The sequence below is a fragment of the Monodon monoceros genome, unplaced genomic scaffold (genome assembly GCF_005190385.1).
Source record: "Monodon monoceros isolate NGI ecotype Baffin Bay Population unplaced genomic scaffold, NGI_Narwhal_1 Super_Scaffold_12, whole genome shotgun sequence".
Lineage (NCBI taxonomy): Eukaryota > Metazoa > Chordata > Mammalia > Artiodactyla > Monodontidae > Monodon > Monodon monoceros.
The window spans coordinates 130553701-130580697 of NW_021703768.1; the positions used below are offsets into that span (position 1 = coordinate 130553701).

Consider the following 26997-nt stretch of genomic DNA (forward strand, 5'->3'; position numbering starts at 1 on the left):
TTCAAGGTTGTGTAAGATGGCCCCTCCCTTAGCTGATCTCCTTTAAAGGAGGAGAGGCCCTGAGATCCTGGAAGAAGGTAGATCTGGGTTCAAACTGAGCACTGCCACTGACCAGCTTTGTGACCTCGGCCTCTCTGAGTCTCAGTTTCTTCATCTGTCAAATGAGCCAGTTGGATTAGAGGATCTCTGAGGCCCATTCTATTTCTAATGGAGTTGAGACTTACAACTGTGTTTACCAATTTTTCTGGAATATATCCCTTATCCCACAAACAAACACATCTGGTTAGAAACTTCAGAGATATTCTGAAGCCTTTGGATCCCATTGCTCCTAGAAAATGACAGAATGTTACAGAAGTTCAAAACAAGATTCTCAACACTGGTCACATTAAAAAAAAAAAAAAAATCACAGGGGATTTTGAGATCTGGCTGTAACACCAGAGATGGGTTTGTTACGTTCACGAACAGGGAGAGGAAGGGACAGCTAGAGAAGAGAGCTTTAGAAGTGACTAGAGAGTCCCAAAGTAAAAGTTTTACTCTTAGCTATATTGATGTGCTCTCTTTCCATTGGCTTGTATTTCTGTTTGCCTTGCTCTGTACAGGCAGAGATCAACTTTCTTCTTTATAAAGTACTGAATATTCAGTTAGCAGCTTTGATGAGTTTCACAGTAACAAAAATCGAAAGAAGTAGTGGCAAGTAACTCTTAGTCAGACCCACCTAATAAAATTACCTAAGTTGTCATCAAATATTTCCATAGGCAACATATTTATCATGCCTGGGGGAAGCTAGCTTTCTTTTCTTATCAAATTTACTGTAATTCAAATAAAAAAAATTAAGATGTCTCTGCCTTTACTCCATTCTCTGACCCTGAGAGTCAAGGTAATCTTTTATTTATTTATTTATTTAATTAATTTTTGGCTGTGTTGGGTCTTCGTTGCTGTGTGCGGGCTTTCTCTAGTTGCGGCGAGCAGGGGCTACTCTTTGCTGTGGTGCGCGAGCTTCTTGTTGCGGTGGCTTCTTTTGTTGCGGAGCTCGGGCTCTAGGCGCGCGGGCTTCACTAGTTGTGGCACGTGGGCTCAGTAGTTGTGGTGCACAGGCTTAGTTGCTCCACGGCACGTGGGATCTTTCTGGACCAGGGATCGAGCCTGTGTCCCCTGCACTGGCAGGCAGATTCTCAACCACTGCGCCACCAGGGAAGTCCCTATTTATTTATTTTTTTAAGGTAATCTTTAAAAACATAGATCGGGGGACTTCCCTGGCAGTCCAGTGGTTAAGACTCAGCGCTTCCAGTGCAGGGGCCACGGATGGGTTCAATCCCTGGTCGGGGTATTAAGATCCCACATGCCGTGTGGCCAAAAGAACCCAAAAAACAAAACAAAAAACAAACATAGATTGGATCAGGTCATTCCTGTAAGTAAAATCCTTCTGGGTTTCCTGATGCACTTTGAACAGAGTGCAGTTTAAAGCCTCCCAGCCTTTAGGCTCACGGGGCCTCTGCTTTCCTGTGGAGCCACTCTGCCTTTGCTCCACCTCTTGGCGGCTGCCCTGGCCTTTCACTACCTCTAACACAGAAAACTCATTTCTAATCCTTTTACTGCTCCCAACTGCTCATGCCTCTCTCTCTCTCCCTCCCTCTCTCTCTCTCTCTCTCTCTCTCTCTCTCTCTCTCTCTCTCTCTTTCGTTTTGTCCTTCTTGTCCTTCTCATCTCTGCCCAAGTGCCACCTTCTCAGAGAGGTCTTAAGTAATTGCCTATATCTTCCCCCAATCCAGTTATTCTCCATGACTTTTACCTCATTAGTCTCCTTCATGACGGCTATCAAAATTTTCATTATCCTTTTATTTCTTACTTGAATGCTTGCTTACTTGTTTTATTGTCAGTCCCTGCCACCAAATGTTAAGCTCCACGAGTCCAGGAACCATATCAGTTTCATTCACTAGTGCATCCTCCAGTGCCAAAATGCAGCCCTGCCCATAGCAAATGGACCATAAACACAACTGATTGGATGAACACCCAATCCCATACTGGACTGGAAATTGGACGACTCAAATCCTGGTCCTATCTTTGGGAGCTGGGTAACCTAAAATTATTTAATTATTGTGAAATTAGGGGAATGTATTAGTTAGGACACCTTGATGGACCCTCTCAGCTGTGGAAATAAGTTTTATGATTACTATTGGTAGATTTTGAAATGTTGTTAGTTTAGTAGACTCCAAGGGAGAAGGAAAATCACATGAGATACAAATAAAATGATACCTATTTCTGGATTTTAAAAAATGAACTCTGATCTCTGATCTAATCAGAGATCAGAAGGTTTTTCAGGTTGTAATAAAAAGATCAAAATAATACTCAAATGCTTAGTCATGAAACATGATCTTTGCTTTACATTTAGGGGAAGTTTGATGCTCTGCTGATAATTGTCAAGAATCAGAAGGTTTTTCTATTATGTAGGAAAAGCAGGGACAACACACTTCAAAAGCAGGAAATGTATCCAACTACACCAAGGAAACCAGACAGCTGGATGCATCTTCAGTTGAATGTAAAGATATATATATATATTATCTGATAAGAAACATCGTACAAAGTGACAGACCTTGTCTAAGCTTGGGGCAGTGGGTACTGTAATGGAATGGAATTAATCAGCTGACAGGCATCTAGGTGTGTCAGCACTCTAGAAAGGTTTTTGAGATTTGGGCTCATATAGCAGTACTATATGCCTGGAGGCATTTACCTTTTTCTCCATTTTCAAAATATTTCAAACCCAAATACGTGTTTTAGATTTTATCTTCCTGTACATATTCCAGTTTAAGAAATTCATCTTGTTAGGTTTATTTAGAATTGGTAATAACGGAAAGGCTTGGCTGGCTAAGGAAATCACCCTGTCTGGTTCTTAAGGAGACCCGTTTTACAACCAATGTTCCTCGGTTTTTTAAAACCTGTACTCTCCCAGCTGAGGAGATGTTTAAGCCTTACTTTCTATAGTTTGTAGTTCACAAGCAATATTTTTTTTTCGAATGTGATGTATTAATGAATATATTCTACTCCAACTACCCTCTTATTTGTTTGGGGCCTCCCTCCCATCAGGAATCAGTGATTTACACAATTGTTCTAATTTTGCAATAAGAGCAGCATAAAATCCATTGTTTGCAACAGACACTCCAAGGTCTCTGGAAACACAAGCCATCATTGTGTTTGTGTTACCCTTGTCTTCAGTGACCTGAGAAATGAACAATCAGTTCTGGGTGAGGGTGCATTAGGGGGAAGGAGATGGGGTACGTTTCCTGCTTGATTGTTCCGGTGCACACCAGGCCCAGTGCTGCAGGAAAAAACAGGCTGCTCTTCATGCGACTAGCTGCTGATAGGCCTACGCTCTCCTGAATGTAATTTCAGAGTGGATTACAAAATATTAGAAACTCACAGGACAGGGGGAAGGGAGCGGCTTACCTGCTTTCTCCATCACAGTATTGCTGAACAGAATGACAAGAGTGCTAAGTCTGCAGCAGAGCTAACAAACACTGAATATCTCGGGGATAACAAACTGAGACAGGCCAGAAACAATTATCTATTGAATACACTTATATATCTTCTACAGTGTGGGGTGGTTTTTCCATTTATTAACGCAAACATCCGCTGATATAGTTAGTCATATCCGTATGTTGCAGGTAAGGAGACAGACACTCATGTGAAGGGGAGAAGGGGAGGAGTGTTCAGAAAGTGCATTTGATGGCGGTGGGGGTGGGGTGGGGGTGGTTCACGTCCCTGGAGACTAGCTTTTGGGAATCCAGGTTGGAATTTGCCGCTGAAGACTTGCCCTGCCTCCAGTCTCGGAAACGGAGGTAGGATTTTGCAGAGCCTCTTTAGGGGGAAATGGTTAAAAGTAGGAAGGTGCAGGGACTTGGGGGTGAATTTGCTATCCACTTAACAGCCCCTTTCGAGGGAAGGCGTCAAGGAGTATGACCACAGCCATGCTCTGGGGAGTCCGCACCTTCTCTTAGGGACAGGGTGGAGGTCTTGCGCGACTGACTAGGAGGGCGGCCCGGAACTGATAGCTGTGTGCGGGAAGTCAGTGCTTTGTCTTCTCTCCCACCACTGGAGAACAAACGCTGCTAAGGTCAGGCGTTGGCGAAGAGCTCTCTTTCCAAACAGGATTCACATTGAATAGGAGGGCGGGTGGGAGCTTTGAAGGAACCTCCTAATATAGGCCTGGACCCCACTGGTCTCGCAATGAAGATCTGGCGAGCTCGCTTAGCGTCCGCCGGGTCTCGGACCTTCTCGGGAAGCGGGAGGGCGCCAGCGCTCGCCCTGCGTCTCCCCAACCTAGGCTGCATCTTCTTTGTAACTCGAGCTGACCCTAGCGGGCCGGTTGCTATGGTAACGCTGCTCGCTCAGCTCCCCGAGGCTCGGAGGGGGGAGGCGGGCCTTGGCTGACGTCACCCAGACTCGGTTTCGGGGTGCTGCCCCACCCCCCAACCCAGTGTTTGCCAGAAAGGAAGCCGTATGGTAGAGGTTTTGTAAGTGAAGGGTCCAGGGGGCCGCATTAGTACAGAAGGAAGCGGTCAGGATCTCCCCCAGCGAACCTCCTCCCAACTCAGCTTCCGCCGATTTTAATGGTCCTTCAAAGGAGGTAGACGGGGAGGTTGCAATTTGGAGGATTTGGTCAGACGGGCCACGCCCTCTCCTCGGCCTCAGATAGGCCACGCCCGCCACGGGGGGGGGGCTAGTTCTAGACCACGCCCCCTCTGAGCGCACAGAAGTAGAACCGAAATGGAGGAGCAGTGATCCTGGTGAATTGAACCAGCGAAACTAACCCAGCGAAGGCCGCAGGGGGCCGTATTTCACTTGCGTCGTCTGAGGTCGCCCCGCCCCGCCGTTTTCGCGGCGCCCTCTTGGTTTTGTGCCTGCGCGCCGCTCCCGCGAGCTCACAGGTTGGGCGAACACGCACGGAGTCGCCGGGGCGCGCAGAAGGGGAGGGGCAGGCAGCGTCAGGCGCGCGCCCGCCTGGAGCGACGCGAAGGGAGCAGGCGAGTCGGGAGGATCGGGTGGGTAGAGCGGTGCGGCCAGGTTGTTTGGAGGGCCGTGCGTAAGGTCGCTCTGGGCATGAGGGCGCTCATCTCACTGAGCCGCTCGGTTCCAGTAGCCGATCCGGGGCAGCGGGCGGAGAGCGCCGGGTCACGCAGCTCCCGGGTAGTCTGTCCGCCAGCCCGTCTGCCCGCGCTTCGCGGGCCCTGCCGGTCAGGGTAAGCGGGCTCCCGCTTATCAGAGAGGAGCGTGAGATGAGAGAGTGTGGGAGGCCATCGGGGGCCTGCGGGAGGAAGGGGAGTGGGAGCGTGCGAGAGGGACAGGGTGTGTGAAAAGAGAAAGAGGTCCGTCGAATAGTAGTCATAATAACCACCACTACCACACGATATTAATATTCTAGTGATATGTGCCAGCACCTTATATGCTTCATTCTGTTACCCCCTACAGCAGTCCTCCGAGGTGTGCACCACCATTAGACGACCCATTTTACAAGAAGGGAAAACTGAGGCACGAGAGAGGTTAAGTAACTTATGCAAAGCCACACAGCTCGTCCGTGTCCTGGCTTCGAACTTAGGTCTCTCTGTCCTTAAGTCATGCAATTTAAAAATCTTCGTTTTACCAAAAAAAAAAAAAAAAAAAAAGGGAGTTAGGAGGAGGAGACGGATGAGGGTGTTTTGAAGAGGGAGAGTGATCCTGAACAGGAAGAGAAGGATGACGAGAGACGGTGTGAGTCAGAGGACCTGACTTTGGAACCTTGCGGGCTTTCCCCTTCTTGGTTCTTGCGTCCCTGCAACTTTTCCTTGCTATTCGGTGGCTTTATGAACCCGAGCTCTTGGCTCCGGAGGAGCCAGCTCACAGGCCTGGGCCCCATGGGTGGTTTGGAGAACTGGTTGAACTGCGGTTCGGTCGAGGGTGGTGTCTTGGGATACTGTGTTTGGCGGGGATGAAGGACTGCGGCCCCCGCGGCCGTGGATAGAAAGAACCCTCTTGCAAGCGGCTGCCATTTCTTCTGAAGTGCTGCTACTTCCTTTTCCATCTTACCCATGCGCGGCAAAGCCTTTGTTCGGTCGTCTAGAATGGGGAAGTGATGTTTATTGTTTCCTTGCACTCTTAGCCTTAAACAAAACACAGTCAGAAAAACCAAAACATGCTTTTCTCCAGCAAGGTCTGGCACTCTGGATTGCTTGCAGAGAAAGCTTTCGGTTGCCTTTATCATTTACTTGCTCTTCAGAGCTTTCCTGGGTTAGTAAGCAGCTTTGTTTTGGAGAAGTTTCCACTGTAGATCATTGGGGGGCGAACTGCACAGTTTGTTCTACAGATGAGTGCAGGGCAGAGACCTCAGTAACTCCTGGGTGACCTTCTTATACGGTGTAGTACTGGGAAACAGCAGGTATCAGGGCTTGTATTTTGCTTTCATGTAGAGTAGCTCATGTGGCAGTCAAGTTTTAAAGTCAGCCTGCAAGGCAAGCAGTGCATGCAACCAAAATTATCCTTAAAAATTCCTTAGGAGGGTGTGGAGTTGGAGGTGGCCATAGTGTTTCTCAGTAAATCCAGCACAGTCATTTTTCCTTCTGTTTTGAAACTTGTTACTATTTCTTTGGTTGTAACCCAGGTAGAGTAATTAGGTTTACCTTTAGGGGCCGTGTTGCACAAATAAACATAAGTGAATGGCATAGAGTCATTCTGCACTGTGAGGTGCACTGTGCAGTGCTGGCTCTGAGAGGCTTAGAAGGAGGAAGACCAATTACCAAGGGGAATGGTATGTTTGTGATCCCCATTTTAGGCTCATACTGGAGCATGTGCTCACTGAGTGGAAAGTGGCAGGCAGAATTGCCAGTAGTATTTTATTATTATTTCTTTTTTGGCTAGCATATCCAGTAATTTATGCTAAGTTAAATGTGTGCAATGTGATTCCTTTTCATTGTGTGGCACTACATTTGGGGCTTGCAAGTTTTCCTAGGTAAGGGTTTGGTGGAAGAATATCTTAAATGTTTTGCCACTGGTTTGGTTTTGACTTCCTTGTTTGTCACATATGTATAACAATGGTTAGCTTTTAAAAATAATCCAAAAAAATTTTTAAATTATAGTTGATGTACAGTGTTATATAAGTTACAGATGTACAACATAGTGATTCACAATTTTTAAACGTTATACTCCATTTACAGTTACTATAAAATATTGGCTATATTCCCTGTGTTGCACAATATATCCTTGTAGCTTATTTTTTACATAATAGTTTGTACCTCTTAATCCCCAACCCCTATATTGTAAAAAAGAATTTTCTTGGAAATGGAAGCCATGGACACTACCTTTTAAAATTGTCTCTGCATTTCAGTTTTCTTATCTGTAAAATGTAGAGAAAGATAGTACTGTACAAAGTTATTGAGAGTTTTCTTCACTGTTATTTTGAAGTAAACCCCGCATTTCATATTGTATCACTTATAACTCTTTTTCATTATCTCTAAAAGGTAAGAACTCTTTTTAAAAAAAAAAAAACATAACCACAGTATAACACCAGAAAGAAAAAAAAAAGCAAAATAAACAAAACCCTGAAATAAAATACCCAAATCAGGCACTGTTCAGACTTCTACTTGTCTCAAAAATGTTATAATTTTTTTTTCCTATCACTTGTTTAGAGCAGGGTTTAATTTAGGTCTGTATGTTTTGATTGACTGATAGGTCTCCTTACTTTTATTTCTTGTAATTTATTTGTTGAAGAAGCTGGGTTCTCTAGTTTCGTATAGAAGTTTCTGGATTTTGCTGATTGCATTTCTCTGGTGTCATTTAATATGCTTCTCTGTCTGTATTTTCTGTACATTGGTAGTTAAATCTAGAGGCTTGGTCAGATTCAAGTTAGATTTTTTTTTGGTCAAGACTGTTTCATAGTGGTGATGTGTTGTTTTGAGGCACATAATACCTGGTGGTCTCTTTTTGTGATGATTACAGCCCTAGTGATTATTTTAACAACTTTATTGAGATATAGTTTACATACTATAAAACTCACCCATTTTCATGTAAAACTCAGTGATTTTTAGTAAATTTACTGAGTTGTGCAATAATCATTTTAATGGAGTTTGGGAACATTTCTTGTCACCTCATGAGGTAAGGTATCTCATTCCCATTTATATAACTCTCAGTCCCATCCCACCATGTAGTCTTTTCTGCCTTTATAGAGTTGCCTTTTCTGGAAATTCCGTGTAAATGCCATTATGATTATTGCCCAGATCTCTAAGTTCATTAGGGGTTACAAAACGGTGATAGTCTGTCATTCCCTATTTATTTTTATTTATACAACTTTTATAAAGAGAAACTTTCCTTCAACTATTTGGTTACTTGGGGTTACAGTTTATATAGGAAAGACAAGATACGTATTTTTAAAAATAAGTCCATTCATTAGCATTCTCCAATGGTGGCCAAGTAAATTTATTTTCTTAGTTCATTATGAACTCCTGGATTTAAATCTCTATCTGAAAAGTCGTGATGCATCGTAGTAATTATCCATAATGATGTTCATATCATATTTTATTTGACGAGAGGGAGCCTCTTCATATTGTTTCCTGAGTTCTTCTGATAAAACCTTAAGAGCTTCTTAGCTGGGGAGCCTTGTTCTAAGGGTTGAATGTAAATATCTAATTGCCCTCTTTTTAAGTCTGCTCTTTGCTGCTTGGAGGCCAGAGACATTTTTTGCTTGAGTCCCTTTAGTTGCTTTTGCTTTTATGGAGATGTTTCAATTAGTGATAACCCACTTCCCCTAAAGTAGTTTATGGTTGTGTTTAAAGTGACACCAAAAAGGGAGTGCATTGTTTCAGTTAGGGAAATAAGGAAGCGAAGTGGTACTGATTTAACATTAATGGGCATAGAAATGGTTTTATGCCCTTTTGCAGGGGAAAACCTTAAGCATGGTTTAGAATCTAAAGTTCTGAGCCCCAACATTTTCTTTTTTGTCTTTTTGGCCTTGCTGCGTGGCTTGTGGGATCTTAGTTCCTCGACCAGGGATTGAACCTGTGGCCCCCTGCGGTGAGAGAGCTGAGTTCTAACCACTGGGCCGCCAGGGAATTCCCCCAACATTTTCTTAATTATGGTCAGATAGGGGAATTTACTACACACTCAGTCTGAACTTCTGCCATTTTCTGATGTTCTTGATTTCTTCATCTGCATGCCTTTCATTCATGCCCATTGTGTATAGAACAAAAATGAGAAGAAATGGATTCTGCCTTTAAGAAGTGTTCACCCATATTTGTTAGGAAGCTACCACAGTCTACTTAAGTTTCAGAGTAATTATAGTAAGTCTACTATAATTTCAGAGAAGCATCTGTAAAAATGTAGAGTAACTTGAATAAATGGAATCTTCACGGGTTGGTGACAAACCGATAGATTGTTTTCTCAGAAGTGTCTCAGAGAAATGATGCCACTTGAGAATGGCAGTTTTGTTTTGATCCAGATTCTTATTGTTGTATCTGCTTATCTTGAAAGTAGAAAGCAAAGGTTTGTTTTACTCTTTCTAGGAATTGTTCCTTAAATATATGCGCTGGAGCCCACTCTTACATTGTGTTGAGGATCTGTGCGTGGGCTTGCGTTTTAAGGAAATCCCCTTATGATAAGCTCCGTTTTGTCTTTTTATAACTAAGCGTATCATTGCTATAATAACAGCATTACTCTGAGGCTGAACCATGTTGAGTTTTATCGTGTAGAATACTGTTGCCTCCCCAGTTTCCTCCCAGAATATACACTGTAAATCATTCTGCTGCTGGTTGAATTATTTATACCTGCTGTCTTCTCTATTTTTATTGTTGAATTGATACTTAGTTTCTTTATAATATTGTATGTTGAAAAGTAGACATTAATAAATTCTGATTTTCATTGTGGTTGTTCAACTTGGGATTGGTTTTTACAACTTACATCTCTCACTTCGTGATCTATTTGCCTCTCGTTGTATTTGACTTTTGGATTGTCGGGAAAAAGAATTTCCTTTTTTGGGGGAGTGGAGGGGCAAGTCCCACGTCCATATTCATCGTATGGTGTTAGGACTTCAGTGTGAGAGTTCAGGTCCACATTCTTTCAGGCTTTTGGAGATCCCAGTACATTTAAACTGGCTAAAGTGATTCCTTTAGAAATGTTTGCATGATTTGGTCCCTGTGCAAAGTGATGTGAAAGTCATGGTAAGGGCATATTTGTGTCAACAGGGGACTATTTTAGTCTAGGTAGTCTGGAGAGGGCTCAAAAACTGGTTTAGGGCAATGGTTTCATTTCTGTGCTAAAGGGTAGCTTGGGCAAAAGTTTCTTCATGTTTCTTAAGTAATTTTATTTTCTTCAGGTTAAAGAACTGAGGGAGGGAGAGTGAGTGAGTGTGTGTGTGTGTGTGTTTGTGTCTGTTTTGACAAAGGCAGATTCCCTCATCATATAAAATGGAGAATAAATATAATAGTCCTAATGTTGTAGCTTAAGCTGATGAAGTGATGGTAAAATACTGTTTTGATATCTTTGTTAATGTCTTAATGCCAGTATGTAAATTAATGTGATTTCAAAATGTGTTTTTGAATGTAGATCAGATCAACCATTGACATAGTCCCCTCTAACATAGTCAGCTGAAAGCGACTTCAAGTTTCTTCAGGATGCCTGCGGCACTTGTGGAGAACAGCCAGGTCATCTGTGAAGTCTGGGCCAGCAATCTAGAAGAAGAGATGAGGAAGATCCGAGAAATCGTGCTCAGTTACAGTTATATTGCCATGGTAAAGAGCTCTACTCTGTTTGACTCACCTTCTGGTATGGACTTAGGGAATATTTAATGGAAGATTTTTGAAAGAAATGATTATACTAAAGCCATGGTAAATTAAACATGATGGAAGGTTATATTGCTTTTATGAAACATCAAGGTAGCCTGTGTGTCTGAAAAGGATGTAACCTCTAGTATCTAGTGTTTATGATGTTACTTTTGTCTGCAAGTCTTTAAGCAGAAGTTGTCTCAGTCCATAGGGCACATCTGTTCCACAGGTATGGTGAATTTGACTGGCAGTGTTAAAGCAGTTTTTAAAAAGTAGTTGCCAACATTTAAAAATCAAGAGACCTTACTTAAATTCCAGATTTCTGGTATCTGGAAGAAATGGACAGATCTGGCATTATAGGGTCTACATTCCTGCCTGACACTGAGTGGCTGGAGGGAGGCACGTATCATAGTGATATCAAGAGCCTCTTTTAGGGGCGGCATGTACCCTTTAGTTTGCTCCAGTCCCCGTTACTCATAACCATTTTAATACCCTGCACACTTTACTCTGTTACGTTAGCTGCCTGGAGTTTGCAACTCCTGCTGTGGAGGGTGTAGAATTATGTCTTTAGCCTGGTATTCAGAACTCTCTCTGATCTTGTGCCAGGCTTTTTACTTTAAGCCAAATGTGGCTATTTATTACTTTTGTTGAATGGCTGTTTCACTTTCCTGTATTTGCATTTTTATTTATATAGTGTTTTGTTCTCAACCTAGACTGTTCCTAATTAACTGTATATGAACCTAGAATGTTCTTTTTTTTTTGGCGGGGTGGGGGGCGTGCTGCGTGGCTTGTGGGATCTTAGTTCCCCAACCAGGGATCGAACCATTGGACCGCCAGGGAATTCCCGAACCTAGAATGTTCCTAATAGACCTAGAGTTAGTCAACTACTTCTATTCACATCCTGCTTAGGATCTCCAAGTTGTTGTGTAAAGCTTCATGTTTCTAGTGCTCCTTCTGTATACATCAATGAAATCAGTATTTTAAGGTGAATTTTTGTGCCTGAGCTTGGGGCTTCTCACATAACTTTTATAAATTGAGGTAAAACTTTTATTTATGAATGGTCAAGTCAGCATTCAGTGTTTTGTTTTGTTTTTTCCCCCCAGCATTCAGTGTTTTGTGAAACCTTACAATGAGAGATTTTTTCCTTTTCTAGGACACAGAATTTCCAGGTGTTGTGGTGCGACCCATTGGTGAATTTCGTAGTTCCATAGATTACCAGTATCAGCTTTTACGGTGCAATGTTGACCTTTTAAAAATTATCCAGCTGGGCCTTACATTCACGAATGAGAAGGGAGAATATCCTTCTGGAATCAACACTTGGCAGTTCAACTTCAAATTCAACCTTACGTAAGTGTCTGAGACACTTCTCAATGTTATTCTTAGATTTCCTACATTTGTACAGACTGATTTCTAACTGATTTTATTAATTTTAAGTTTTGTTTTCACCAAACCCAAGTAGGGGGTTGGAGAGAGTAGTCAAGCAGAAGATGGAGTAAAGAATCTCAAAAAGTAAAGTCCCTCTTAAAGAACTCTTACAAGTCGACAATAAAAAGACAGCCTAATTAAAAATGGGCATAAGGGGGCTTCCCTGGTGGTGCAGGGGTTGAAAGTCCGCCTGCCGATGCAGGGGACACGGGTTCGTGCCCCGGTCCGGGAGGATCCCACATGCCGCGGAGCGGCTGGGCCCGTGAGCCATGGCCGCTGAGCCTGCGCGTCCGGAGGCTGTGCTCCGCAACGGGAGAAGCCACAACAGTGAGAGGCCTGCGTACTGCAAAAAAAAAAAAAAAAAAAAATGGGCACAAGGACTTCCCTGGTGGCACAGTGGTTAAGAATCTGCCTGCCAATGCAGGGAACACGGGCTTCAGCCCTGGTCCGGGAAGATTTCCTGTGCCACGGAGCAACTAAGCCCGTGCGCCACAACTACTGAGCCTGTGCTCTAGAGCCTGCGAGCCACAGCTACTGAGCCCGCAAGCCACAACTACTGAAGCTCGCCTGCCTAGAACCTGTGCTCCGCAACGAGAAGCCACTGCAATGAGAAGCCTGCACACTGCTACGAAGAGTAGCCCCTGCTCGCCGCAAACAGAGAAAAGCCCGTGCGCAGCAACGAAGACCCAACACAGCCGTAAATAAATAAATAAAAAAATGAAATGGGCACAAGATCTGAATAGACATTTCTCCAAAGAAGATTTAGAAATGGCTAGTAAGCTTATGAAAAGATGGTCACCACCATTAGTCATTAGGGAAATGCAAACCAAAACCATGAGATACTACTTCATACCCACTAGGTGGCTGTGATCAAAAAGACAATAACAAATGTTGGCGAGGGTGTGGAGAAATTAGAACTCTCATACATTGCTATTGGGAATATAAAATGATGCAACCTCTTTGGAAAACAGGCAGTTTCTCAAAAGGTTAAAAATAGAGTCACCGTATGACCCAGCAATTCCATCCAAGAGAAATGAAGACATACATCCGTGTAAAAACTTGTATGTGAGTGTTCATAGCAGCATTATTCATAAAGGCCCAAACTGGAAACTGTCCAAATGTCTGTGATCTGAGGAATGGCTATATGTGGTATATCCATGCCATGGAATGTTACTGCACAGTACAGAGAGATAAAGTACTGACATATGCTATACATGGATGAGTTTTGAAAACATGCTAAGGGAAAGAAGCCAGACACAAAAGATCACATTCTTAACCCCTGCACCACCAGGGAAGTCCTGCTTTTCATTAAATAATGAGAAAATGTGGATCTTTCATAATTAAGATACTTATTTTGTGGGGCAAAAATCCCATTTTTCTTTCTGTCACAGGTAAGATTACTTTGTGTGTTTGCTAGAATACTGGAAGGAATGAATTGATTTATTCTTAAATTATGAAAGTATTTCAAGAATACTTACTCTAGGGACTTCCCTGGTGGCACAGAGGTTAAGAATCCACCTGCCAACGCAGGGGACATGGGTTTGAGCCCTGGTGCAGGAAGATCCCACATGCTGCGGAGCAACTAAGCCCGTGCGCCACAACTACTGAGCCTGTGCTCTAGAGCCTGCGAGCCACAGCTGCAGAGCCCGCGTGCTGCAACTACTGAAGCCGCCCCGCCTAGAACCCGTGCTCCACAACGAGAAGCCACTGCAATAAGAAGCCCACGCACCACGACGAAGAGTACCCCCCGTTCGCCACAACTGGAGAAAGCCCGCATGCAGCAGTGAAGACCCAACATAGCCAAAAATAAATAAATAAAATATAAAAAAATAAATTAAAAAAAAAAGAATACTTATTCTATAATTTATAAGGTGATGGTCATATTGTTGCCCACTACTACTGTTACCTTACCAGCAGCTAAGAAGTAAACACCTTCTCTTTTTAGAGAGGACATGTACTCCCAGGATTCCATAGATCTCCTTGCTAACTCAGGACTGCAGTTTCAGAAGCATGAAGAGGAAGGGATTGACACATTGCACTTTGCAGAGCTGCTTATGACATCAGGGGTGGTTCTCTGTGACAATGTCAAATGGCTTTCATTTCACAGGTCAGTCTCAAGAGAGTGTTTCTCTCTTCCTTTGGAAGCAAGAATTGAATTCTTATGTTATTTTTGCAGTCCTCTTGGCGCTCTTTTGTTGCTCACTAGCAGTTATAAAGTTGAAATGGTAACAGTTGCTCACATGTCAGTTTTTCAGAAAACACTTTGGAGCGCATACTGGTTTCTTTCACACAGTACTAGGCTGTATCATGTGGCTGCAGTGGGCATATGTCAAGTGGAAAGATGGAGGGTGGGAAGGATGGAAGTACTTGGTCATCTTTTTCTTGTCATTTAAATGGCTGGCCTGGAGTTTCCTGGGTACTCAAAAGCCAAATTCCCCTTAGGAGAAGTTATTTTACCTTTCAATACCTTTTCTTTTTTTTTGGTCGCCCCGCCTGGCTTGTGGGATCTCAGTCCCCAAACAGGGAGTCAACGTGGGCCACAGCAGTGAAAGTGCCAAATCCTAACCACTAGCCCACCAGGGGACTCCATACCTTTCAGTACTTTTGAATTTTTGATGAATAAAACCCCCATTTATAAACCCTTGGGTTCTCTTATATATCTCCCATATTAATCTGTTATGTGGTTATTTAGTGGAAAGTTCAGAGGACAGGATAAACTACTTTGGAAAACTGAAAGTTCCTAACATGAGGTAGCATCGTAAGCTCTGAGAAATAAAGCAGTTGAATGCTGGGGCCTGTTAACTCCTGCTCTTTCACCTTACTGCCTCATTCTCTCCTCGTAGTGGCTATGATTTTGGCTACATGGTTAAGTTACTTACGGATTCTCGTTTGCCAGAAGAGGAACATGAATTCTTTCACATTCTGAACCTTTTCTTCCCATCCATTTATGATGTGAAATACCTGATGAAAAGTTGCAAAAATCTTAAGGTACACAATATTTTTCTTAATAGTAGTAACGACAACAAGACAAAAATGCAGACTTGTCATTTTGCTTTATTGCAGTTTGTTCAGCATGTGTCCTTCAGTACCTGCTAGGTGCCAGCATGGTGCTAGACAGGGTATATATAGAGTTGATTGGCAGAGAGATTTGTGTGGTAACTGTCTTTAACCTGGGCATGAAGGGAGCCTTCTGCTACTCTCACCCTAAGGCAGGCATTCTTCACTTAGGGCCCACGAACCTAGTGAAACAGTTGGAGACACGAGGTATATGTATGATTTGCTAGGAATGAGGTCTACAGTGTACCAGACTCTCAGAGGGGTTCTTAGCTCTAGACAATTTAAGAACTCCCTCCTCTAATAAATTGTTGATATAAGAGGTTTGCCATCTAGAATTGGATTGGCATTTACTATTTCCCCAACCTTATTTTACAGCAGTGAGGACTTTCAGGGGCGGAGGTCTGACAAAACTAACGATACAGAAAAGAATGAAAGGAGTGAAAAGTGGAATATAACACAGTGTATCATTTGGAGGGCTAAAAAGGGGATACTGCTGGGGAAGACCTGTTAAGTAAATGGCCTGTTCCTACTTCCTGTCACCACAAGAAGTAAACTCAAGAATAGACATAGTTGACTCCAGTAGAGAAGTCGGGTCTGTAATATTATATTTGTTTTCCTTACATCTCCAGGGAGGTCTTCAGGAAGTTGCTGATCAGTTGGATTTGCAGAGAATTGGAAGGCAGCACCAGGCAGGCTCAGACTCACTGCTAACGGGAATGGCATTCTTCAGGATGAAAGAGGTAAGGCAAAGGTTTTTTGGGCTGAGGTTTGTTGAAAATTTATAGTTTCTCTTGGAAGTTGGTGATCACCTTGAAAGCAGTGGGTTTTTTTTTTTTTTTTTGGTTTGTTTGTTATGCATGTGTTCAGTATATTAGATGTGATTTGGGAGGCAAAGAAGCATTCTGAAATGGAGGTCACTCAGAAGTGTACTTGGTGTTCCTAGCACCTCTCATCCTTGCAATTGTTTGCTTTTCTTTTGATTTCTATAATATGAACACATTTGTGAACCTACCCACTTATTTTATGCTAAGTTCTATTAATTATCAAATGTCCCACAGCTAACATCATATTCAGTGGTGAAAAGCTGAAAGCTTTTCCTCTAAGATCAGGAACAAGACAAGGATGCCCACTGTCTCCACTTTTATTCAACATGTTATTGGAAGTCCTAGCTGGAGCAGTTAGGCAAGAAAAAGAAATACGAGGCATCCAAATCAGAAAGGAGGAAAACTGTCACTGTTTGCAGATGACATATATAGAAAACCCTAAAGACTCCACCAAAAAGCTGTTAGAGCTAATAAACGAATCCAGTAAAATTGCAGGATAAAAGGTTAATATAAAAAATATGTTGTTTGTATACACTAATAGTGAACTATCAGAAAGAGAAATTATGAAACAATCCCATTTACAATTGCATCAAAAAGAATAAAATAACCTTGGAATAAATTTTACCAAGGAGGTGAAAGACCTGTATACTGAAAACTCTAAGACATTGATGAAAGAAATTGAAGAAGACACAAACAAATGGAAAGATATTCTGGGCTCATGGATTGGAAGAATTAATATTGTCAAAATGTCCATACTACCCAAAGTAGTCTACAGATTGAATGTAATCCTGATCAAAATTCCAGTGGCATTTTTCACAGGAATAGAAAAAATAATCCTCAAATTTGTATGGAACCACAAAAGACTCCAAATAGCCGAAGCAATCTTGAGGAAGAAGAACAAAGCTGGCAGCATCATGCTCCCAATTTTGCCCTCTGAGGTACCTTTGGCAATGTCTGGAGACATTTTCGGCTGTCATAACCTGTGGGAGTTGGGTTGTGTGCTACTAGCCAGGGATGCTGCTGAACATCCTACAGTGCTACAATACACTGGACAACCTTCCTCGCCCCCCAGCAGAGAATTATCCTGCCTAGTAGTGCCCAAAAGGGTGAGATACCTTGCTGTGTATGTGCTTCCTGTCCATTTTCTCACTCGTAACAACCTATTATTATATTACCCATTTTATGGATAGGAAACTGTGGCTTAAGGAGCGTTGAAGTGATTTTTCTAAGATCACACAGTGAGTCAGTCTGAGTCTAGAGCTCAAGCTCTTCACCATTGCACTGCCTGTTAAAGAGAAGGGAGGAGATACAGGCAGTTGTATTAAACAGCAACAGCAGCACAGGGATCCTGGCAGTAAAAACTCATGGAAAGTGGAAGTCTATTCAGAAAGGGGAGCCTATGTAGAGAGAAAGGAGCATGAAAAGACTGTGTAGGAAAGGTTTGGAGCCTTTCTTGATGAAGTTAGTTTCTAGTTGGCTAGGTTTTCAAGGCTTTAAGAGAGCTGGGAGGTGTTGAGGTAGTAGTATTGCGGCTTGGCCTGATTCTTGGCATGACTCTTGGCATGATTCTCACCAGGGGTTCTCTGTCCTATTCTGCAGTTGTTTTTTGAGGACAGTATTGATGATGCCAAGTACTGTGGGCGGCTCTATGGCCTAGGCACGGGAGTGGCCCAGAAGCAGAATGAGGATGTGGACTCTGCCCAGGAGAAGATGAGCATCCTGGCAATCATCAACAACATGCAGCAGTGACGGCGGCGAGGCTCTGCAGGGTGGGCCTGGTCCCAGAGTGGTGCTTAATGTGCCGACTTTGTGTACTTATCTTCCTCCCCAAGAGAAGACGCTGCTTTTGAGCAAACTGTACCTACCATCTGCGTTGACAGAAAGACTTTTGTTTTACTGAAGACAAAAGATGTCTTTTAGATCCGGAAGAAGGGAGTTTGCTCTGAATCTGTAAACACGTCTTCCCTATTCCTCATCCCTAAGCCTCTCTTCTCCAGTTGCCTCCTGCCACCAGCATCCATGGCTCATTTGACACCTTCTAAAATCCAGGACAAGTCAGAAACAAACTAGTAAAATGTATATAACTCTTACCTGTGTCATTCTTTTTCTTTTAAATTTGTTGCTAATCTCTGAGGATGAAGACTTCTTGCTGTGATCCTCAGCTGAGCTGAGGGCTTCAAGGGAAAGTGGAACCAAGTGGTGGTCTTGTGAAGTGGGTTATAGATGTTGAACCTTTCCTTTCCTTCCTTCCTTTTCGTTTATTTTGACCCTTCTCGAGGACATTTGCTTTCCTCACACTTTGTTGGTCTTTATGTATTATTCCGTGGAAATGAATTACTCAGTGCTGAGATATGAAGACCAGATAATGAAAACTTTCCTTAAAAACAAAATTCTACTGAATCTGTCTACCCTTTATTCACAAGGAACTCCAGAATGGGTACTAAGTTAAGCACTTTCTTGAAGTCTGTGTTCCATTGCGCCACGGAGATTTGCTGTCACATGTGCATCATTTGAAATCATTTTAAGTTTTCATTTCATAAAATACCTTGGATTTGATCCCGAAGGAAACTACTAAGAGCAGGTTTTTGGATCATAAGTCTGTTACATTTTCAGTAATGTGATTTCAGATGGTCATCTGTATTCTCCTGCCTCTCTTCTCTGTTTTCCCTGCCTTTCCTTTTCAGCAAACTGAGGAGAAGTTAGGGAGATGGATTATGGTGAGTACCAGCAATGTGAGTCTTTAAAAAGTTATAGTGGTTACATGTAAACAGGACAGTAAGGAATTTGGTTTATAGGGTTCTCTTGGAGTAATATCCCACAACTGGGGTAGGAAGCTCAGGACTGTGATTTTTTTTTTTTTTTTTTAAACTTATCATTTAAAAAGTACACTGTATTTTTTTTTGAATGACTACAGTATGGACAATTTCAAAAAACCAAAAACTCCTTTGGAATAGTGGAAATGAAAACTGATAACTCACTGAAGTGGTTGAATAGTCTTGCATATTAAAAGCTTATGGAAGCTTTTAAAAAAAAGTGTCAAGTATTATAAGCTGGTATTTAAGATGCTTGTAAATATTATTTATGTTTTTAATTTTGTAAAATAAAGATTTCTTTTTAACCACTGGCATGAAGGTTTGGTCTTTCAAAGCTCTGAATTGCTGGCTTTAGAAGACGGTTGTTCGCTGTCAGTGATATGGAAGCATCTTGTCTGTTCCCTATCTCTTGCCTTCATTTTCCACAAGTTGGCTTGCATTACAGAATGTGTCACTTTGTAGGAAGCTTTTAACGAGCAGCTGTGTAAACGGAATTGTCCGTTTACTTCATACGCCTTGCTGATTATTGGGCCTTACTAGAAAATCAGTTTTAATTCTACTTCCTGGTGCTACTCTATTATATACGGCAGATTCACTTATTAATTAGTGGACTTCTTTTGGATAAATTGAACGTCTGATATCCTAAACTTGGTTCAGGGCTTTGTTTCCAATCCTGTCTATTGGCCCAAAAATGTGGGGTTGTAAGAAGTCAGGTACAGGAGCAGATCTAGGATTTTGACTGGGATGTTCACATACTGGAAGAGATATATTTATCGTAAGATTTGTGGTAGAGCAGCATAGGTCAGTGGTCCTCAACCAAGGTGCTTTAGCATGCTGGTGACTGTGAGCCCTACACATATATCCTTAACAAATTTGGATTTAAAATAGGTGTTTATTTTTGCCACAGTTGACAACAGGCTTACTGACATGTCAGGAGAAATGTGGAGATGCAGGGTTGAGGAACTAAGTGTTGAGTAGGGGTGTGCTCATTGCATGGGTGAGATAAGAAACAGCTTATTAAAGTGGTGCTAAAGAAAGGGGCGCAAGTGTAGTAGAACTGTAAAGAACTTTGCCTTGTGTATATATATGAGTGTATGTAGGGCTGTGTTAGTGGTCATCCTCAGAAAGGGATGGTCCTGAAGAGTAACCAAGAGAATACTAACTATGGGTGTAATTCAGCCCCTCCATATACAGTAGTCTCCCCTTATCTGCGGGGGTTATGTTTCAAGACCCACAGTAGAGGCCTGAAACCATGGGTAGTACTGAGCCCTATAATGTATGCTTTGTGGTTTTCCTATACTAATGGGCAGGTAGTATATACAGCATGGGTATGCTGGGTAGGACGGAGTGGGACTGCCGTGAGATTTCATCATGCTACTCAGAATGGCCACAGTTTAAAACTGATAAGTTGTCTATTTCTGGAATTTCCCATTTAATATTTTTGGACTGCTATTGACTGGGGGGGTAACTGAAACTGTGGAAAGTGAAATCGTGGCTGACGGGGGTGCTATTGTACTGCCAGATGTTCTTGAATTCCTGTGTTCTGCTAACGCAGTAAGGTCAACCACCAATCACAAGCCTTAGTTGTCAGCCAGTGCTGGTATCAGTGACCTCAGTTTTGAGTTCTTTAAGTCTAAGCTATTGATGAGCATTCTTTCTGTTGTTTCCCAACTTATTCAGTTGAAAGTTTCCATTATGTACCCATTAGATACTAGACACTCTTAAGTGAGTGCTAGGGGTAAAATAGTAAAGGGAAGACATAATCTCTACCCTCAAAGAAGAGTGTACATGTTTATGATCAGGCAAAGCATTTATAAAGGTAGCTTGTGTTTAAGAATGTAACACTTTGGGTGATTAAAATAGTTTCTCCTCTTTGGACGAAACCTGCATAAGGCTTTAGAGATTATCAACAATCACTTTGCAGGTGTTAGTTCTGAGTAACCACTGCTGGCTTTTCATGATCTTTCTTCCAGTAGGAAACCACAACTGAGTCCAAAGTCAGATTTGTGTTTAAGTGTAGAGTTGATTGAAACTTGACTCTCATTTGTATTATCTGGATCACTGCAGAAACATACAGGGATCAAAGTGAATGTCTGGCGAGGTGTAAATGCAGAGGTGAAAGGTGTTGGATGTTTTGAATTTGGCACTGTTTCTTAGAGGTCCTTGAAAGTTCACGTGCAGAGGGTCTGGTAGCGTCGTTTGTAAACTTTAGTGCTGCCGTATTTCTGAAGGAGCTCTTGAGCCTGTTGCTGCATTTCCTGGGTCACGAAGCCAGAATATTGGGACCCGATGTGAAGCAGGATGAGGCAGCACTCCAGCACATCTGGGAAGGGCCAGGTCTGAAAGATGACACGGGGATAAATAAGGAAGCATTTGCAAAAAAAAAGCCACAGACACCTGCACAGAGGCATGAGTATCTCAAGTCTTATCTCATGACACTTCTCTGGCACGGTTGAGCCATTTCTCTCCTAAGACTTCATCAGTTACTCTAAGGAGAGATGATACTCAAAACTGAGATGTCCCTCTCAAATGATACAATCTTTTTCTAGAGCCCTACTCAAATGAATTTAAAACATGATGCTTCTGTTACTACTAGGGCCACATCCAAATATACCTATCCATTTGTAAGCGATCAAATACATGGTACCAACTGTAATTTTACTTTACCTCATCATTAGAAAATTTGTTACATTTCTCTGAAGGCTAAGGTATAAAATTGCTTGTGGTGTCAATAATTCTACTCTCACAAAACATTTTAGCTCACCGAAGGCAACTGGATCTTCAATTTTTAAGCACATACAAATGTGTACAGATTTCAGATGACATTAAAGAATTTGGTGTAGTCAATTGGTAATATAAAAAGTAGTTTTACCAAATGAACTGCTATATAAATCTTACCTTAATACTCTCAGGAAACTTAGCTATTCTCTCATTGGCCTCTGTAATCCTTTTGGTTAATTCAGGCAAAGAAACTGGTTCATTTTTTTCTTCTTTACTAGTGATAATAATAATAAAAAAAGTACAAGTTATACGTCTTGCCCCTAACTTTTAAATCTATTGTCCTGTAAATAAAATTACTTTGTCACCTGGGTCTTTATCTCTTATCTTTAAATACAAAGGCTAAGAGAAGGGAATTTAACGTGATGTGATATAAAATTTTCAAAATGCAGTATTGTTCCTCACCACTTTCCAAATCCCCACTTCTTAGACACAGCTCCAATGAAAACTAAGGACCTTTAGGGGATTCAATCCGCAGCCAAATGCAAAGGGCTTGGATTTCTCTGGGGAATGGGTTAGACAGAGCCTGGGTTCCTACCCTCGGGTGTATGGATGCACATTTTTCTGGGAAGAGTGTCTTAAGCTTCTCAAAGGGGCCCTCTGATCCAAAGGGTAAGAGCCGCTGGGTTAGAGAACTTTTTTGTGTTTTTCTTGTTACTAAAACCGAACATAAAGCGCTGCCTAGAGTGTGGTAGCTCACTAGAGAAGTAACTCAAAACTCTGACTCAGAATTTCACTTGTAGTATTTTTAGAGCAACAAATGTAACTTTAATTTTTAAAAGTTTAGTAATAATAGCTATAAGTTTATTGACTGTGCTAGTTACTATATTTTAGGCCCTGTGCTGCGGGGGGACATAATCAAGGTAAAAGGCACTCGGCATAACAACTCATCAGTAACCGTTAATCACTGCAAATGCCCATAGCCAAGTGCCGTGTGATAATGCCAAAGGGCTCTGAAGTGATTAATAATCATCTGTATCTACCTGGCCCTTATTTTCAATGGAAATGATTAGGATGCTGCAGCAACCTGATCATTTGGGATTTTTTACAGTTTAGTGTGTAATTCTGTACACTACCCTTTTTGTGTATTTTTTGGGATACTGCTTTCACTGCCGAGGGTGCGGGTTCAATCCCTGGTTGGGGAACTGAGATCCCATAAGTTGCATGGCACGGTGAAAAAAAAAGAAAAAAAAAAAAGAACATCAATGGTTTTCATTAATGATGCAATAATGCGACTCCCTATTTTACATGACTGATGATTTAGGAATCTACTGCACAAAAAGTAGGGTTTTATTGTACTGTTGTTATTAACGATATTTGTGATTCTGTTTAATTCTCAAAACAAGCAAGGATGGAGTTGGTACTCCATTTATGGATGAGGGAACTAAAGCTCAGAGACATTAAAGACTCCTGCCTGAGGTCACTGAACAGGGCCAGGATTGGAACCCCACATCTGACTTCAAAGCCTGTGCCTTAATGACTGCACTGTGGTGCTTCCAAGTGACCTGATCAATCTCATCAAGTACTATGTGAGAATCCAGCAGGGTACTTTAGTTCCATGTTGTATTGAATCAGTACTTACCACTGGTTCTGGGGACTAGAGAGGGACTGTTCTGCTTCCTGTTCAGGTTCATTCTTATCAGGGCCATTTGCTGTGGATTTACAAAGTTGACTCTTCTGGTGTAGGCGGATCATTTCTGCCAAGGTCTCTTGGACTTCAGCAATGGTTCTCTGTGCATTTTGGAGACCAGCGTGCTCTTCTGAAAAGAGCTCCTTACAAGCGTTCAGCATTTGCTCACCTTCTTCTGTGAGTCTCACGTCTAGTTCTAGAGTCCTGCTTGGCTCTGGCTGGGAAGCTTTGGGGTCAGTTTCTTCAAGGCTGACATTGTCAAGCTGTTGGCTCTGCTCAACAGAGGTTGTCCTTCTGTGAGCAGCCCTTACCCAGACGCTGGATTCGGGGCAAGGCCCGGAGAGAGACCACCAGAATTCATACAGACGTCCATAAATAAAAAAGGCCTCCAAACTTTTGAAAGCTGGTGTGGTGGGGGACTGATGGTCACCCAGTTTGTCTCTTAGGTGGTCACAGCCTAGGAGAGAAGAAGAGGATTTAGGGTTGTTCATTTCTTTATCTGTCAGAAATCTGGCTTCCTCCCCACATGTTGTTTCCTGTCACCCAAGAGGCATATCAGATCCCAAGAAACAGAACAGCAGTGATCCATGAGACCACATGCTTTCCACCAGAAGCCAACCACAGCTAAACATTTCTTGGCCTAAGGCAGTGTCCTCATTGCTACAGGCCATTTAAAGCATGATACAAAAAGTATTTCATCTGTCCCACTGAAGGCTCTGGGGGTAAGATCCCACTGTGTCTCTGAAAAACCACAGTGTTTTAGGTTAGTGACTAATTGTGCAGCTCAAGGAATGTCTTCTCCATTCTTAATAACTTGTGAGCACATTGCTATTTCTCTAGAGCTGTGTGTAGGAAAGTATATAGGAGGCAGTGAGGTAGGTAGGTAGGACCAGGTAAAGGAAAACAGCTTAGTCATTCTGGCTACCTCTTAAGGAGGTTGGGTAAGAGAATTCAAACTTCCTACTGTATGACACACTGGCCCATGTCTGTCTTTCAGTAACCTATGTACTCCTGGTGCCACAACACTGGCGGTGGTTATATCATCCTTTAGTGGGTGTGCTCCAGCAGAGCTGGGGGTCTTTTACCCTCCGGAAGAAAGGCTGAGTGCACTTCCTGCATGATGGTGAAGTTTCCTGAGTTGTAGCTCCGGATCACAGCCCGAAGCAGTCCTTCCACAGCTGCGTCCCAGGAGGCCACCTGCTGGCTTAGCACTGCCAAGGTCAGGTCATGGCAAATGTGAAGCAGGAGCTGGAGAGAGGAGCCAGAGACTCAGTTAAACATCCTCTCACATCAGGCACTGGGAATGACACTAAAAATGTTCCTATTAACTGCATTTGGGAAGTACACACAGTCCACAATTAAGAAAGGTCCTCCCTATCTCCACCACCCATTTTTGCTTCCTCACTGGAAACTTTCATATTTAGTTGTACAGCAACATACACTGTCTGGTGTTAAAGTCTGTTCATGCTAAGAAAATGCCTTGACATTTGCTAAATGCAAATTAAAATTAAAAAAATTAAACAAAAAGTGAGTTTCTTGAACTAAAAGCTGTAATTAAAAAAAATCTGGAGTGTAATTAAGATTTATCAATTTTAAGTGTGCAATATGAGTTTTGACAAATATATATATGTGTGTGTGTGTATATATATATATGTATACATGTATATATATACACACACATACACATGGTATAACTACCACCAAAATCAAGACATAGAACATTTTCATTGTAAGATACTCCTTTGTGCCCCTTTGCATTCACCTCCCCTCTCCCCATCCCTTGGCAACCAGTGATCTAGTTTTTGCCAGTATAATTTTGGCTTTTCTGTAATTCATATGAATGGAACAGTAGAGTATGTAGTTTTTTGTGACTTGATTCTTTGACTTACCATAATGCTTTCAAGATTCACTGATACTCTTTTTGCATTAGTAATTTGTTCCTTTTTATTGTTGCATAGTATAGTTTTCCACTATATGGATATACTGCAGTTTGTATACCCATTCACCAGCTGATGGACATTTGTGTTGTTTCTATTTGGCTATTATGAACTAAGCTTCTATGAACATTTCTGTACAAGACTGTGTAGACACCTGGGTTCACTTCTTTTAGTGAAATATCTAAGCAATGGGGTTGCTGGGTGTCATCGTGAACAGGTATGTTTAAGATTTTATAAACAATGATCACATAAGGAGGCCACAAAATAACACATGTGGTCTGATGCAGGGGCTGAAATTTTTGTGAGCTAGGGCAGGGAAATGGTACTGGGGAAGGAAACATGAGGGACTTCAACTTGATTCTTCTACCAAAAGCAAAGGAATATACAAAACAAAACCAAAAGACTCCATGAAGCAAAAATGACAAAATGTGAACATCTGTTTATTAATTCTAATTGATGGGTACCTATTATTATATTAGTTTCTGTGCTTTTCTTTGTTTTTAGACTTTTTTCTTTTTATTTTAGAAGGGAATTCAGATCGAAGACTAACTTTAAAGATAAAGGGGCTCTAATTCATCTGAAGGGATCTTTCCAGGTTTCCTGGGCCTGGCTTAATTAATCTTTTCTGAAATACAAACTGGCATTCTACATGTTTTCTTATTATACTAGACATGGATTAGAGAAGTCTTAGACTACTGATTAATATCAAAAGCTCATGCAGAAGGGGTACCTGCTTGGAGGGAGTGTTACTTGTAGCAGATGGGTACTTGATATCTTGCAGCTGCTGAAATGCTGCCTGGGACTGCTCTGGGGAGTCGAGGCTGAAGGCGCTTTTCCATACTGCAGTCACCCTCTCCACAAAGGGCCTCTCGCTGCCTGCGGGCCACGCATTGTAAGAAGAGGAGGAGCTTTTGCCCTCTGAAAGCTGCTTTTCCTCCAGGTGCTTGGACAGTAGCTCAAGAAGGCAAAACACCAATCTTTGACCCTGGAACCCAATAACAAAGGAGAGGAGCTGTTATGCAGGGAAGTGCTCCATTATCTAGAGCTCTCCCCAGTCTCTCAGATTCTCCCCCTTTGCATTTGCAGCAGCCTTCCCCTCTGTGCTGCCAGCCCAGTGAGTCTTGTGGGAGGGAAAAAGAGGTGATCTAACAGACAGTTTTTCCAAATGCCTTTTTGGGGATTCCTACCCACAGCTCTTGGGGCTCAAGCAACCATATTTATTACTTTTTTTTTTTAGCAACCATATTTATAATATGACACCCCAGCTATAGCCCTACTCACTGAAATTTAAGCCACATGCAGGCCAGCCACTTAAGACTTGTGGCCCAGTTTGAGAAAAGATGGGCTGGACTCATCTAGTTCTTTTCTCTGCCCAAACTTCAGATTAAAGCGTACAGAAGTTAAAGCATCATAGGCAGAAGGTGCTGGAGCAGACAAGCTGTGTAGATCTGAGAGCTGGGGGAGTGGTTAGGGGCTGTATCCAAGTAGGTTTAACAGAGGGAATCAGCTGGAAGAGAAGAGAGCACAGAGAAAAGGTCTAAAAAAAAATCCTTACTTCTGCTGGGTTTTCAGTTGCCATGAGATTCCTTGTATATCCCTATAATATTTTCTCACTTAAGCTTGGGAAGGTCTCTGTTTCATATAGGCAGAATTACAGCTAATAGCTGAAGAGGGCTGCTACAGGTAGAGCAACATGATTTCTGTTAAAGCCAATCCATTTTCTTCAAAGCAGACCCTCTTCCTCTTCATTTTTGT

At 42.2% G+C, this 26997-nt stretch overlaps 2 protein-coding genes across 8 annotated transcripts in view; one reads left to right on the forward strand and one right to left on the reverse strand.

The window, feature by feature from the left end:
- The window catches only part of CNOT8 (CCR4-NOT transcription complex subunit 8), a 28202-nt gene extending 8991 nt beyond the window's left edge, over positions 1-19211 (forward strand). The window contains exons 1-8 of one of the 4 annotated variants that reach the window (XM_029216065.1): positions 5212-5234; positions 5467-5590; positions 10561-10745; positions 11932-12125; positions 14149-14310; positions 15047-15191; positions 15890-16000; positions 17684-19211. In XM_029216065.1, the coding sequence (XP_029071898.1) occupies positions 10629-10745; positions 11932-12125; positions 14149-14310; positions 15047-15191; positions 15890-16000; positions 17684-17833 (879 nt within the window). In that variant the 5' untranslated portion in view covers positions 5212-5234; positions 5467-5590; positions 10561-10628 and the 3' untranslated portion in view covers positions 17834-19211. Of the gene's footprint in view, positions 1-4799; positions 4923-5058; positions 5235-5466; positions 5591-10560; positions 10746-11931; positions 12126-14148; positions 14311-15046; positions 15192-15889; positions 16001-17683 lie in introns of those variants that run through there. The other 3 variants (XM_029216067.1, XM_029216064.1, XM_029216066.1) reach the window with 3 other exon arrangements.
- The window catches only part of GEMIN5 (gem nuclear organelle associated protein 5), a 42324-nt gene continuing 34241 nt past the window's right edge, over positions 18915-26997 (reverse strand). For all 4 annotated transcript variants that reach the window (XM_029216057.1, XM_029216056.1, XM_029216059.1 and 1 more), the window contains exons 24-28: positions 25973-26227; positions 24391-24553; positions 23258-23762; positions 21796-21892; positions 18915-21236 (exon numbers count right to left, since the gene is read on the reverse strand). In XM_029216057.1, the coding sequence (XP_029071890.1) occupies positions 21069-21236; positions 21796-21892; positions 23258-23762; positions 24391-24553; positions 25973-26227 (1188 nt within the window). In that variant the 3' untranslated portion in view covers positions 18915-21068. The remainder of the gene's footprint in view (positions 21237-21795; positions 21893-23257; positions 23763-24390; positions 24554-25972; positions 26228-26997) is intronic.